General features: G+C 47.6%; 1 protein-coding gene across 4 annotated transcripts in view; it reads left to right on the top strand.

The window, feature by feature from the left end:
• NT5C2 (5'-nucleotidase, cytosolic II) overlaps positions 1-12,545 on the top strand; it is a 61,066-nt gene extending 48,521 nt beyond the window's left edge. For 2 of the 4 annotated variants that reach the window (XM_088169286.1, XM_088169287.1), the window contains exons 5-19: positions 173-268; positions 1,567-1,658; positions 1,849-1,906; positions 3,145-3,238; positions 4,237-4,290; positions 5,414-5,497; positions 6,263-6,304; positions 7,461-7,568; positions 7,903-7,969; positions 8,566-8,736; positions 9,167-9,277; positions 9,596-9,647; positions 9,879-9,939; positions 10,427-10,603; positions 10,817-12,545. In XM_088169286.1, coding sequence (XP_088025412.1) covers positions 173-268; positions 1,567-1,658; positions 1,849-1,906; positions 3,145-3,238; positions 4,237-4,290; positions 5,414-5,497; positions 6,263-6,304; positions 7,461-7,568; positions 7,903-7,969; positions 8,566-8,736; positions 9,167-9,277; positions 9,596-9,647; positions 9,879-9,939; positions 10,427-10,603; positions 10,817-11,068 — 1,519 coding nt within the window. In that variant the 3' untranslated portion in view covers positions 11,069-12,545. The remainder of the gene's footprint in view (positions 1-172; positions 269-1,566; positions 1,659-1,848; positions 1,907-3,144; positions 3,239-4,236; positions 4,291-5,413; positions 5,498-6,262; positions 6,305-7,460; positions 7,569-7,902; positions 7,970-8,565; positions 8,737-9,166; positions 9,278-9,595; positions 9,648-9,878; positions 9,940-10,426; positions 10,604-10,816) is intronic. The other 2 variants (XM_014883767.2, XM_014883764.2) reach the window with 1 other exon arrangement.
• The last annotated feature ends 998 nt before the right edge of the window (positions 12,546-13,543 follow it).

The raw sequence follows: 13,543 nt of genomic DNA, 5'->3' as shown, positions 1-13,543 counted from the left end.
CCTGCTGCCAGCTAAAAGGGACAGTAGGGACCCCATCTGCATCATAACACCAGCTCTGTTCTGATGCCCCATGCCAAGTGAGCAAAAGTGTTCTAGGGCTGTTCTAGCTGCTGTTAAAATGGTCACCCCTTAATGCACTTGCTTTTCACATCCTAAATTGCTTTCTTAACAGAGGCCTGGTGTTTGACACCCACTATGGAAATTTGCTGAAAGTTGATGCCTATGGGAACCTCCTAGTATGTGCACATGGCTTTAATTTCCTCAGAGGGTGAGTGCAGACTCTTGGCTGTTCTTTTTCACTTAATACACTCTATTGTGTCAGCGATCCTCAGGGCACCCATTGTATATGGAGTTGCAGGGACTCTGCTAACAGCAGAAGCTGTGTTGGTGTTCCTACAGCTCCAGGATGTGGATGAATTGAGGGTCTCAGGTACAGCAACAGCCCTGATGTTTACAAGGGAAAGGGCTGTGCCACTGCAGGCACATCCATAGCTTGCTAGGAATAGAGGAACGTGTGCTGTGGGGAAGAGCTGATGGGATCATTCAAGGGTTGTTCACCTGTCCTGCCACAGTTTAACATCAGCAGCTTGTCAGTCAAGACAAATCCATTGCATGTGGACCTGTGCCCCATGAGACTGTCAGCTCCACAGCCATTGCTAAGAAAGTGTGAGGGCCTGAGCTGGCTTGGGGTAGGAGCAGTCTTGCTCTACCCCTTTGTGTTTCTGACCTTTGAGGGTGTCAGAACTGAGCATTGCACGCCGTTTCCTGCAGCCTTCCCTGGCTGCTTGTGTTTCTTGTCCCAGAGAAGGTGCTTTAGGAAGCAGAAAGGACTGCAGTGCCATGTTCCTGGTGAGTCCCAGCAAATCCCTCTTTCCACATTGCTTCTGCAAGGGCGTATGAATGGAAGACAAGGCAAGCTCAGGGGCTTCAGGATGACAAACCTTGTTATTGCAGGCCTCTAAGTCCTTGCATCAGGACTCCAAAAATTAGAAAAAAGCCCTTATATGTGCACTCAAGTTCCTCTTTGAGCATAAAATGATCTTTAGTAGCTCCAGAAGTTAAGGAGACCAGAATAATGATATGAGTTCGGTCATTGCCACCCTGCTGATGAATTGCCCCAAGCAAGCCTTCAGCAGAGCCCTGCATGCCCCTGGCTAAAATCTGCTGGGAGAGTGGAGAGCAACACATGGAAAATGGGGGAGAGTTTAAGATAAGCAAACGATGAAAGTGCAGATGATTTAAAGCATCTTCCTAGCTGGCAGCATGGGGCTTAAGGTTGACCTGTGGACTCTGGACCACTCTGAGTCCCTGTGTGGGCTCTGCTCAGTTTGCTGGCTCAGCAATTAGAGCTTTGTCCTGTCTCTGCTGGAGTCAGCATGGCCCAGGGAACACCCCTGGATGCATTTCTGCTCTTGTGCCAACAGTGCATGTGGGGAAGCTGGGTGTTGATTAAAGCACAGCAGACTTTGGTTAGTGGACCCTGCTACAATTCCATTTTGCAGGTCAGCACATTTTATCTTCATTATGTTTTGTGGTTTCACTCTTCTCCTCTTTTTTTATTCTCAGGCCTGAAACACGGGAGCAATATCCAAATAAATTTATCCAGAGGGATGACACAGATAGGTTTTACATTTTGAACACATTATTCAATCTACCAGGTGAGTGATGTGAGCCAACACAGGCCTCTTTCTGTGCTTTTTGAGTCAATAAAGCTTTGCTGATGTCGTACTCTGCTTCTCTGTTTGGGTTTTTTTTACATGAATTTTCTTCCTTTGGGCACAAGGTCTAAAGTTAGCTGGCTGTATGATGTTATCCTTGTCTTAAAAATCTCACTCTGCTTTCTTGCAGAGACCTACCTGCTGGCTTGCCTGGTGGATTTCTTTACTAACTGTGACCGGTACACGAGGTTTGTATTCCTTCCACTTTGAGATGATGATGGAACACTAAGATTGTTATTATTTTATACAAGAGCAATACAGCACAGATGGAGCTGCTCTTAATATCAGTGGAGGCCCCTCAAGTGGTTTTGGTGGACCTCGTATAATTTTGTGGTGCTAAGTTGATCTGTGTGTGCAGCAGAGGCCGGTTATGAAGGCTTCCTTCACAGGGTACAGCAGTACCAACATACTGACTGACATTGGTATTTGGGGCAGCTTCTAGGACTGCATACTTTTTACAAGGTGATTACAGGCACCATTCAGTTCATTTTGAACCTGTGTCCGTTGGAGCCTGGTAACTGGAAGGCTGAATTTCCTCAGCCTGTTACCACAAGTGCTTGATGTTGCAATAAAGGACATTGCACATTAGAGGTGAAGTGCTCAGTGTAGTATAAAAGGCTGTTTGTGCAGCCTGAGCATTTACTGCTTTCAAAAACATATAAGCATGAAAACAAGCTGTGGTTTGAACTGGCAAATGTGATGCTGCTGGGCTGCTCATCATCTCATGTGGTGGGTCATCTTTGCATATATTTGAGTGGAAGGCAAAGTTTTAATGTGATTTCACCTGGGAGCAGAGGAACTGTTTATGCTAGCAGTCCATCAGGTGAAGTACCTTTTCTCAGAAGAGGCACGATGATTGCTGTCATAATAAATACAGCTCTGTGTAATCCTTCTTGATTTCTTCTGATGCAAGCTGTCATGCTGTCTCAAAGATACCTCCAGAGTATCTTGTAATTTCTAATGTTAATTATAAGTGTTCAACATAGAAGTTCCTCTTCTTAGCAGCATTACATTTAGTTGATTTCCAGGACTCTCCTTTCTTTAGTGCTAGAAAGAGGGAGAAGGAGCACCACTCTGTTTATTCCCTCTTTTCATTCATCTTCTCTTGAATGCTGCAAACAGCATTTTTGCAATTTTCTGCAGTCTTTTTATCTTCTTGTATTGTGGGTGAAAAGTAAGAGTTACAGTCACAGAAAGCTGTAGTACTGCTGTGGAGGCACAGACATTCCTGGGTAACACACAGCTCCTGTTAAACTGTGGTTGTAACCTTCTTTCAAGTCTGAGCTGCAGTAAAGTAGCAGATAAGAAACCATGATGGTAAGATGAAAATACAAGCTGCAAACAGCATTTTGAACTGTCTAACTTCTTGGTATGCTTCTTACCTGGTGTGACTGGCTGCTAGAATGTCTCTTCTGTCTCCTCACAGCTGTGAAACAGGATTTAAGGATGGAGACCTCTTCATGTCCTTCAGGAGTATGTTCCAGGATGTCAGAGATGCTGTTGACTGGGTTCATTACAAGGTGACTGCAAGAACTCCGTGTGATTGTAACGGGGTTGGAGGGGCTGGTTTGTCACTCCCGAGTTCAGATGTTCTCTCTGCTCTGGACAAGGGCCCTGCTTTGCCGCCTAGCGAGCAAACAATAGATTGCAGTTGTGGGCGAGTAAGACAAGATCTCAACTGCCCTCCTAGTAAGGGAATATATCTGCTTGGCTTCCTTGTACCCAAATTTCATTTTTGTACTGTAATTCATGGGTTTTAGAGTGTGATGCCACGAGGGTATTTGCACTTCAAGACCACAACTTGTACATTGTCCTAATTATTAAAGCAGTATTCTACTGCAAGTTCTGCCAATGTTTACATTGGCACTATCCTATGTTGTCTAAAAAGTACTGGCATTAAAGAGAAAAATAGATCAGCTGTTCTCTAATTAGAGAGAAGCATTTCATCTTCTGCACACACTTGTGCACAAATTTAGAATATAATTTTGTGAGCATTAACTTATGGTTAAAGACCTGATTTTCTTGTTCTCCTTCATGCAAGCAGTCTGTTGGGTGGGATGGAGAACAATCACAGGAGAACTCTGCTCACAGTTGTACTTGTGGTGGTCCTTTTACCCATGCAGAAGTCAGGAATCTATTTTTCTTTCCTTATGCAGTGTTGTGTGATACATGTTGGAGTTGGCCTTTGATTAAAGCATTATGGTCAGTTTGGAGACAGATCATTAACTGTCTTGTTTGGTATGGCAAATCTATTTTTTGTTTGTTTCTATTGTATTCCCTTCTGAAAGGGTTAAAATGCTGTTGAAGTGGATTATTTACCATGGTGAGGGAATCGATGGATCACAGAGTTTGTGATGGTCCCTGCTACTCAAAGCCTCTCATCTCTAGAATCACTGGTTCAGATTCGCCCTGGTTTGTACTTTCACAGCATTTTAAAGTGTGAAAGTTGGCATTACTTTGTTGTCTCTTACATCATAAGTTTCCATGACCTCACTGGGTTATGTTGTTTCTATTTCAGGGATCACTTAAGGAAAAGACCCTTGAGAATCTGGAGAAGTATGTGGTGAAAGATGTAAGTGTGAAGTTACTTTACTTGTGCTATGTGACATTCAGTACTGACTAAGCAGGCAAGAAATAAACATGCTGATTTGCTTTACTAAATCACAAAACGGATAAGGCTGTGATTTCTATTGTAATAACCAAAGACAAAGTGGAAAGTTCAGATGCAGCCTTTATTCTGAGCCAGTGATCCATATGATTTTGTATTTATGTGCATAGTTTTATACATAAAATACAAAAGCCAGAGGAAATATTATCAAGGTGAACACACTGGCAAAGCTCATGTTGTTTCTTTCAGTGGTGAAAGCAACTGTGTTCCCTGCCCATGTTTTTTTGCCTAAGCAAACCTCTCTATAAAAAGCAACAGTAGAGCATCTTTTTAGCCACATGACAAAAAAGTTACACTTAGCCATGAGAGACTGAGGGAAAGATCCTGAAAGACTCACCAGTGGCTGGTCTCTTGATAATCCCAAAATGTGTATTCAGCACATCTAATTGAGCAAGCTGCAGTGGTTCCCTTACTCCTGCCACCTCTTCAGTGTGCAAGGCCCCTCTGGACCACTTATGGAGTAAGTATTTTTTAGTTTAGATGAGCTCTCTGGTAGATTATCACTTTAAAGCAGTTAACCTTGTTTCTAGTTACACGCCTACAGAATTCTTAGGTAAGTGTTCAGTGAGGTAATCAGCTATTTTGGCAATGGACTGAGATTTCAGATTCAATAAAAATAGCCCCAGGAATAAATTCTCCCTAATTTGAGGTTGGAATTATAATGCATTCCAACTTGTGGCTCGTGAGCTCAGATTTCACCTGCCTCTGGGCCCATTTCGGGAACGGACTTGGAGCTGGAGCAGATCGGTGGGAGCAGCACAGGGTGCCTGGCACTGTGGTTGGCAAAGGCACTGCAGCCCTGCTGAGCCCTTCCCCCTCGCCTTCCTCCCCTGGGCTGTGCTCTGGAGGGGTTACCTGGATGGATCAGCAGCTGTCCTGGCTCTGGCCAGTGCACAACACGTGAGTTTGCTTGCTCGATGGTTTGATTTGCCTTGTTTTTGTCTGGTGGGATCATAGTTGAGTGTTTTTCCCATGATAAATGTCTGTAACTTTTGTATGTGACTTGGATGTTCCCCTTGGCTTCCAGGGGAAGCTGCCACTGCTGCTCAGCCGCATGAATGAAGTGGGGAAGGTGTTTCTCGTCACAAACAGCGACTATAAATACACAGATGTAAGTGCTGCTCGAATTGCTGGGTTGGTATATCATGGAATGAGCATAAGCCAGCCAGTCGTTTGGATGGGTTTTGATGGGACATGTGGTGGAGAAGAGTGTGTTTTCTAATCTAGGTGTAGGAAGGGTTAGTGGTGGATGCAGATGAAGTCTTGAGTCATCTTTTGCTGTCCTGGTTCTAGCACTGAGTTAGTACAGGCCTGGTTTAAGTTCCTCTGTGCTTCACTCAGTTCCTCAGCAATTTAAAGGCTGTAAGGGAAAGTGATACTCAGTTTTGGTTTTTAGCATCCTTCAAAATGCAGACTTTCCCTTTCAAGTGAGATAAATAGTCTGAGTACAGACAGGTCACCAAACCAAGATCCTGGAGAGGTCTGAGACCCAGAAGGGGCTGTCTGCTAAGCTGATAAATAAACACGGTTACTTTCAGCTCCAGGTGAATATCAGGATGTTGGCAACACTGCTAATCCAAAGATTTATATGCCATTTTAAAGCGTTGCAAGATATTCCTGAAGCAGTGTGCAGTTTTCTGATAATGAATTTTCAAATAACCCAACTGTGTTATTTGATTATAAAAACTACTGGTTTGATTCCAATCATTGTCCTGTTCCATTCATTTTGTCTACAAATCTTATGCTGACTTCTGTGTAAATTCTAAAAATAAAGTTCTGTAATCCGAAAGATAAAAATCAGAAAAGTATGCTTTTATAAACTACACAAATGCATGTTTAAAAGCACGTATTTGAATACTTTATTTCTCTCTTTTAGAAAATTATGACTTACTTGTTTGACTTTCCACATGGACCAAAGGTATGTGAATTCTAGACTGCAGTTGCAGTAGACACTGATGTGCCTAATTATCTGTGTAGCTAGAAAGCATTTTAATCCTGCTTCATCCTCTGCATGGGATTAGTTGCTTTAATCTGGTTAAAATGCACTTGCTGTTTTGTGTCCTGTTTGAATGGGATCAAAGCAAATACAATATAACAAAGGGAAAAGGGGTATCATCTGGTCTCAAATGATAATCTGTGCTAATGATAACATTATTTCAGTGATAAAACATTTCAACTGTGGCATTTTGTAGCCAGATTTCTTAGAAATAATGCAGAGTGGTTTAGATGTTGTCAAAAAGAGCCATGATGGAAAGGAAGTAGTTTAATAAAACAGCAGAAACATTTATGGTTGATTGTGCCTTAATTATCATAACTCAAAAATTTTAATCATGCTTTTTTTTTGTTTGTTTTTCTGAGGTCAAAACTCAGCCCTGCAACTTTTGGAGAAAGGTTTATGATACAAATTTATACTGCTCTTTCAGTCTCCCAGTGAGAGGCTATCTCATGTTCAAAAGATGTGTTCTCACACTGCATTAAAAGCAGAAGGCAGCCAGGAGGGAAATTTGAGACTGTAGACACTCACCACAACTGATAGCTAAAGAAGCCCCTTGCTGTGGTCTTGATCTCATAAAGTGTGAAGCATGGAGCAGAAAGGGCTCAGTATCCTTTGGGCAGGGCTGTGATTCAAAGCCATGCTCTGTGGAATAGAGTCCAGGCATTTTCCCACTCTTGGCAAAAGTACAGCATGGCCTTGTAAGGTGAAGCCATGGAGTTGCATGTGTCTGGATCTGTGCAGGATGTCACCTTCAGGAACAGTGGCAGGGTGTCATTTACAGCATCTTTTTACATGGCAGCTGTGCCCTGACAGGGATGTTCAGTGCTGTTCTCCTGTCTCACACCATGTCCTCAGCCCCCACTGCTTGGACTGGGTTAGGATGGGCTTGTGGCAAAAGGGGAATGCTTTAGGAGATGGTGCTGGCAACCCAGCATTGTCCCACAAGAGGCATGAGCTGAGGGATTTTGATGGACCAGCGGTGTCACAAGGTTATGGATATGGACAGTGGCATTCCAGTTAAACTCTCTGTGATTTTTTGTGTCATGCCTGATTCTGGGGTTTGTTTTTGCCTTTGTAGCCTGGGAGTGCCCATCGGCCATGGCAGTCCTACTTCGACCTGATCCTGGTGGATGCACGAAAACCCCTCTTCTTTGGGGAAGGCACTGTGCTCCGGCAAGTGGACACGGTGAGTGGTCAGTGGAAGGTTCCTCCGTGGCTGGAAGGGCTCCTGCACCTTCTCTATGGCATCTCTCAGGGACAATGAACAATGCAGCATTTGGACAGGACCCACTCTAGAGGTTGTGGGCTGGAATTTCCTCTTAGTGATTCCTGAGCAACCCCATCATGATCCTCAAGGCTTTGCTGGCTTCCCTAACATACTGCAGGTGGCAGTAGGAAAGCCACCTCTGGGCTGCTTGGGAGTGAGACAGACAGACAAAGAGTGATGTATCAATGGTATCAATATAGAAAGGATCCAGACCATCAGCAGTTCAGCACTAACACAACACCTCCTTCCACAGGTGACCGGGAAGCTGAAGATTGGTACTTACACTGGCCCACTGCAGCACGGCATTGTGTACTCGGGAGGTGAGGCAGGAGCCCTTCTTGTTGTGTGGAGTGGCTCTGACCTTCAGCCACTCCAGCTGTGAGCGAACTTGAGCCAGGCAAGGTTGTGCTTCCCAAAGTGCATTGTTTTGTGCCCTCTGCACACTGCAGCAGAAGATCTCCGTGATCAGAGCTGCACAGTGCAGGGAAGAGATGGGCCCATTCCTCCTCAAATGTCGTTTTCTTCCTTGCCAGAGAGGGTGTGGGAAATGCCTGCAGGGCTTGTGGTGGAGGGGTGGCTGCAGCTGGCCCAGTGCAGTGTCCCCAGCTGTACTTAAAGGTGCTGCCACCAGTGTGAACACGCTTGGAAGGTTCTGCCAAGCCAGGGAAGGACAGTGGGTGGCTACAGAGCTGTCCGTGACACCCAAGGCTCCATTACTCTCATATGGTAGGGGATGCAGCAAGGCTTCTGTTGCTGCCTTTCATGTAGGGGTGTGCATAGGCAAAAGCTTCTTCTGGGTGAACTCCCAGGCAGGTGAGCAGTGTCCAGGACAGCCATGGTCAAGCGATGGAGGTTTCTGGGAGGAAAATGCACCTGTTCTGGCTCACTGTTCTGAGCCATGCCATTCCTCTCTCAGGCTCTTCGGACACAGTCTGTGACCTGCTGGGGGCCAAAGGGAAGGATATCTTGTACATCGGAGACCATATCTTTGGAGACATCCTCAAATCCAAGAAACGCCAGGGCTGGCGGACCTTCCTGGTGATCCCCGAGCTGGCGCAGGAGCTGCACGTCTGGACAGACAAAAGCGGTCAGGAGCCGGGCAAGCCCCTGGCCAGGCTTTGCTCTTGCTTGTCTGATGCTGCACCCCTGAGATCGCCAGGGCTTAGGGGTGCAGGGGAGAGATCACCCTGGCTTGCCACTTCTCCTTTTGGCCCTTTTCACTGGGTCTGGATGCTGGTGGCAGGAGCTGGGGTGCCTCTCTGTGGGCTGGCCTTGGGGTCCCAGGCCTTTCCTGTGCTCTTTCTCAGGCTATTTGTGTAATCAGCCAAGTGCTGCCTTGACCACGGGAGAAGCTGCAGCTGGGTGGGGTTGAGCTGTTCCTCATCAATAACCTCAGAACCTCCTCCCCCTGTTCACATTTGGAGCTGTGGCTTTGGCTTCTATGTTAAAAAATATCTGACAATACCTGGGTTATTCTCCCTGTAATGCCTGAGCCATGACTGCTCTCCCATCTGCAGGGAGTCCCTATTCACCAGCTGCTTCCTCCTCGTTCCTCCCACTCCCTCTGCTGCTCTGCCGCCAAAGTGCTGTGTGTTTCCCATCCTCCAGCGCTCCTGCTTTTCTCCCAGGTTTGCCCTTTGGTGTGTAAATAGGGCTGGGGGTTATGCAAGTTGCCCCATGGCTGGTTGGAAGGCTTTGGTGAGAGCTGCAAAGGTTCAGCCTCGAAAACAAAAGGGCCAACCCGAAAGCAAGCCCAAAGTTCTTCCCATGGCACAGAATGTGATTGACTCCTCTCCCTGCCATGAGATGCGTCCACAGTGTCCCTGCTCCAGTGCCCCTCTGCTGCCATGCGAGGGGAGTGGGCAGGGGAGTAAGTTCACTTTCAGCACTTCTCATTTCAACAGTTTAAACTTACCCTTTTCCCCTTTCTTTTCTGGATTTTCCAGCCCTTTTTGAAGAGCTGCAGAGTCTGGACATTTTCTTGGCTGAGCTGTACAAGTGAGTGTTCAAACAACTTTCCTGCTGCCTCTCCCAGCTAATGAGCAGCAATGACAAAACCTTGGGGTTGGGTTAATGGCACTGCTGCTGGAGTCTTGACTCGGGCCTGGGCTCTGCCCACGAGACCAACCTTCCCCTCCAGACCAGCCTCCCTCCCCTGAGCCCCATCCCACAGCATCTGGTTCTGAAAGACTTTTCACACCATGTATTTACCTTCTCGCCTGTAACTAGGCATCTGGACAGTAGCAGCAATGAACGCCCCGACATCAGCTCCATCCAGAGACGCATTAAGGTACCAATCATCAAAATCCCTTTTCATCCTTCTGGATCCCAAAGGGCTTAACAACCCAACCCCACTGCTCAGTCCTGAAATGTTTTGCTCTGCCTTTGGGTGGGCACAGCAGGCTTGGCAAAGCCACTTTGTCTCAGCTCTCTGGTGTCACTGGCTCTCCTGAAAGGCAGCCTGGTCTGGAATAGGGTCCCTTTCCTTACGCCCACAAGCAGCACTGGCTGAGGGTGCTCACTGCTGCAGCCTCTGGTTCAGCCAGCCCTGGGGTGCCAGCTTAGGGCAGTGCTGGCCCTGAGCCTGCTGCCACCTTCCTTTCTGTTACCTGGGGCTCAGCTGTGCTCTGATGTCACGGGATACAAGCACAGAAAGCCTTGCTGGAGATCCTTGCAGGTCTCACATAGCCCCCAGCCCTCAGGGCGCTCTGCCTCAGTGTTGTGGCTCTGAGGTGCTGCCTGCCTGGCCCAGGATCTAACCTGTCCTTTCCCCATAGAAAGTGACCCACGACATGGATATGTGCTATGGGATGATGGGGAGCCTCTTCCGCAGCGGCTCTCGGCAGACACTGTTTGCCAGCCAGGTGATGCGCTACGCTGACCTCTATGCAGCCTCCTTCATCAACCTCCTCTACTACCCCTTCAGCTACCTCTTCAGAGCTGCCCACGTTCTGGTGAGTTGCAATCTCAGGGAGGTGAGCAGGGGTCCCTAAAGTGATAATGTGTCCATTATCACTTCCACAGGACGCAACAGCACCTTGGAGGGTTTGATGACATTTGATGGACTGTAGACCAAATGGTCACATTCTGAGGTTTGCTCTCCATGTGTCTCAGCAGCCTGGGACTGGGACACCCCTTGTGACCTCCTCTCTCTGTTCCATGTGCAGATGCCACACGAGTCCACAGTAGAGCACACGCACGTCGACATCAATGAGAAGGAGTCACCGATGGCCACACGCAATCGCACCTCGGTGGATTTCAAAGATTCCGACTACAAGCGGCACCAACTGACCCGTTCCATCAGTGAGATCAAACCACCCAACCTCTTCCCCCAGGCACCTCAGGAAATCACACATTGCCACGATGAAGATGATGATGAGGAAGAGGAAGAGGAGGAGGAAGAGGAGGAAGAGGAATAAGAAGGAAAAAAACAAGTATTTCTGAAGATAAACCATGACTCTAGCAGTGATCAGGAATGGATTCTGTTGTTGGGGCCCTTGGTTTGATGGGTTGGGGGGTGTGATTCTTGCAAAGGCACATTTTGAAAGTATTTGGAAACTTCTAACAAATTAACACTAATTAGGAGGAGACCCTTGTTTTCAGTTTTGCAGACGGTTCAAAAAGCTGATAGATTCTAACTGGGTGGTGCATTCAGATTGGACTGCCCGCCTGTGCTGTCATGCTACTCCCATTACATTTTGGGATGCTGCATGTTTCTGCCTTTCCTATGATATGTTTCACTTGGTTTTCATTTGAGCAGTGTCCTGTGAACGGTTTTTGGCATTTGTTACATTCTCTGTGGAGCAGACAGGATGTGCTGGGCCCTGCAGGAGACAAAATAATCCAAATCCTGCTGCCTGTTAGGTTGCTGCCCTTAATCCTCTGCTCCTGGGTTACGTAATCCCCCCTCCCCATGTTAGCCAGGGTGGTGTTGTGCCTTCCAGCACTCAGTTTACCTTCTGTTGATGTGGGTTTCTCTATGTAAGTGGTCTGACTCCTCCAGCCATCATGGTTGGCAGTGAGATTCCAGCTCTTGCACATCTGCTGCAATACCCGTTTCACCTTGTAGCTGCTTGTTACCCTCTCCCAGTGTCTCCAAGCTCTTTCACCATTGGCATGTGATACATAATTTCCAGGGCATTTCTCAAACATTTGAGCTGCACACTCTGTTCTCAACTCCTCCAGTTTCAGCAGTAAATATTAACCCAGGAGCCTGAAGCTGCTGCTTTAGCATTACATTAGTTACTCTGTGTTCCTCCTGACCTTTCTGTCCTCTCAACTTTAAGTGAAGCATCCCAAAACCAACCCCAGCCACCATCTGGAGTAAAAGCGCCTGTTGTGCCAGGGGGCTGCAGGCCTCATAGGCCTGCCCTTAACTAGGAAACAGCACATGGCCAAGGGCCAGCCCCAGGGTGGGAGTGGGAAGCTCCCGGCCGTCCAGCAGCTGCCCTGGTCTTTGGTCTGGTGCGGAGCAAGCGGAGCCTCATCGCCGGCCGGGGTGGGCAAGGCTGCGTCCCTGGCCAAGGAGGGGGACGGCTGCTGTGTGGGGACCGGGGGTGTCCAGGGATGGGCAGGTAGTCCTTGTGCCTGAAAGCCAGCCCAGGGAAGGCATGGAACTGGCATACAGCTGGGCAGCAGTGCCCTGTGGTTTTCCTCTGAGTCATGGGTGCAGCCTCCCTTACTCCAGCCTCTGCCGTTCGCTGCAAAGGGATTACAACGAGGGCCCTCTTGTAATGAATTTGACTGTTGTTTCAGTACCATAAACTCATTTAATTTTTTTCATTTTGAAGTACCTTAGTAGAGAATAAAAGAAGAAAAACCACATCACCAACATCTGAGCAGGAAAATGCTGCTCCAGTGGCAGTTGTTCAAGTCAATAAATGATGTTTCTAAGAAGTGCCTGGTGCTTTGTGGTGTGTTGCTGAGACGATGAGGGCTGTGCTGGAGTTGGTGGGAAGAGATGAGACTGGTCTATGGGGTTCCAACAGGATGGGCAACTGGGGAACAGTGAGAGCATCTTTGGGAACTGGTCATGTGAAGCACTGAGGAGCAATGGAAGTGGATTTTGCTGTAAGGTCCTCATATTGCCCCAGGAAGCAATGGTGGGGCATGAGGCTTCTGTCATCACCATCTGCATCAGCCAGGAAAGCATGGGGAGGGCAGAGAAACATTTTGTCTTGGACACAGAGAGTGAGAAGGGGCTTTTTCATGGTGGGGAGGGGAACATCCCTACATTGCCACTACCTCCAGCACTGTGTCTTGCCAGGGCTGTTTTCCACAGACATTACCAAGGACCATTTCCTGCCCCTGCAAGACACATGGCCAGGGTGGCAGCAAGGCACAGCATGGCCTGTGCTCACCAGGAGCTGCAAAACTGTTTAAATAGACAAGAATACCTAAGGAAGGCTGCCACCCACACAGCCACACAAGGCTGTGCCCAGCTAAGACAGGCAACCCCAGGCATTGCTGAGCTCAACCCTCCCTACGAACAAACTCCTCACCATCAACCAAACCAGACCTGAGGAGGTCCCCCCATCAGCACCACCACAGAAGGATATTCAGGACCAGGGTCCAAAGTGCCACACAGAAAAGGAATGATAAAATGGCAACAGCTGGTGGCCAACACTCGACACTTAAGGGCTTGCTGAAAACTCCAGAGCACTGAGTCCCTGACGCCTCAGTTTTGGGGTCTGGAGAGGAGCTAACTTGTACCCACAGTGAGGCTGGCTGCAGGAAGGGTTCCAGGGAGCTGTTCCCGAGCCCTTTCACCAAAGGCCATGCTGGGCTCAGCTATGTTTAAACTTTGTTTCTCCAAGTATAGCTACTTGAATTTTTTAAGCTTTAGCTCAGCAGCTGGGGGAGGCATGTGGCGCAGAAAGGGAGGTCTGGGGAGC

This window comes from Sturnus vulgaris, chromosome 8 (assembly GCF_052056855.1).
Source record: "Sturnus vulgaris isolate bStuVul1 chromosome 8, bStuVul1.hap1, whole genome shotgun sequence".
Classification (NCBI taxonomy): Eukaryota; Metazoa; Chordata; class Aves; order Passeriformes; family Sturnidae; genus Sturnus; species Sturnus vulgaris.
Note: the sequence above shows the minus strand (reverse complement) of the source record. Positions and strands in the feature narration are given on the sequence as shown.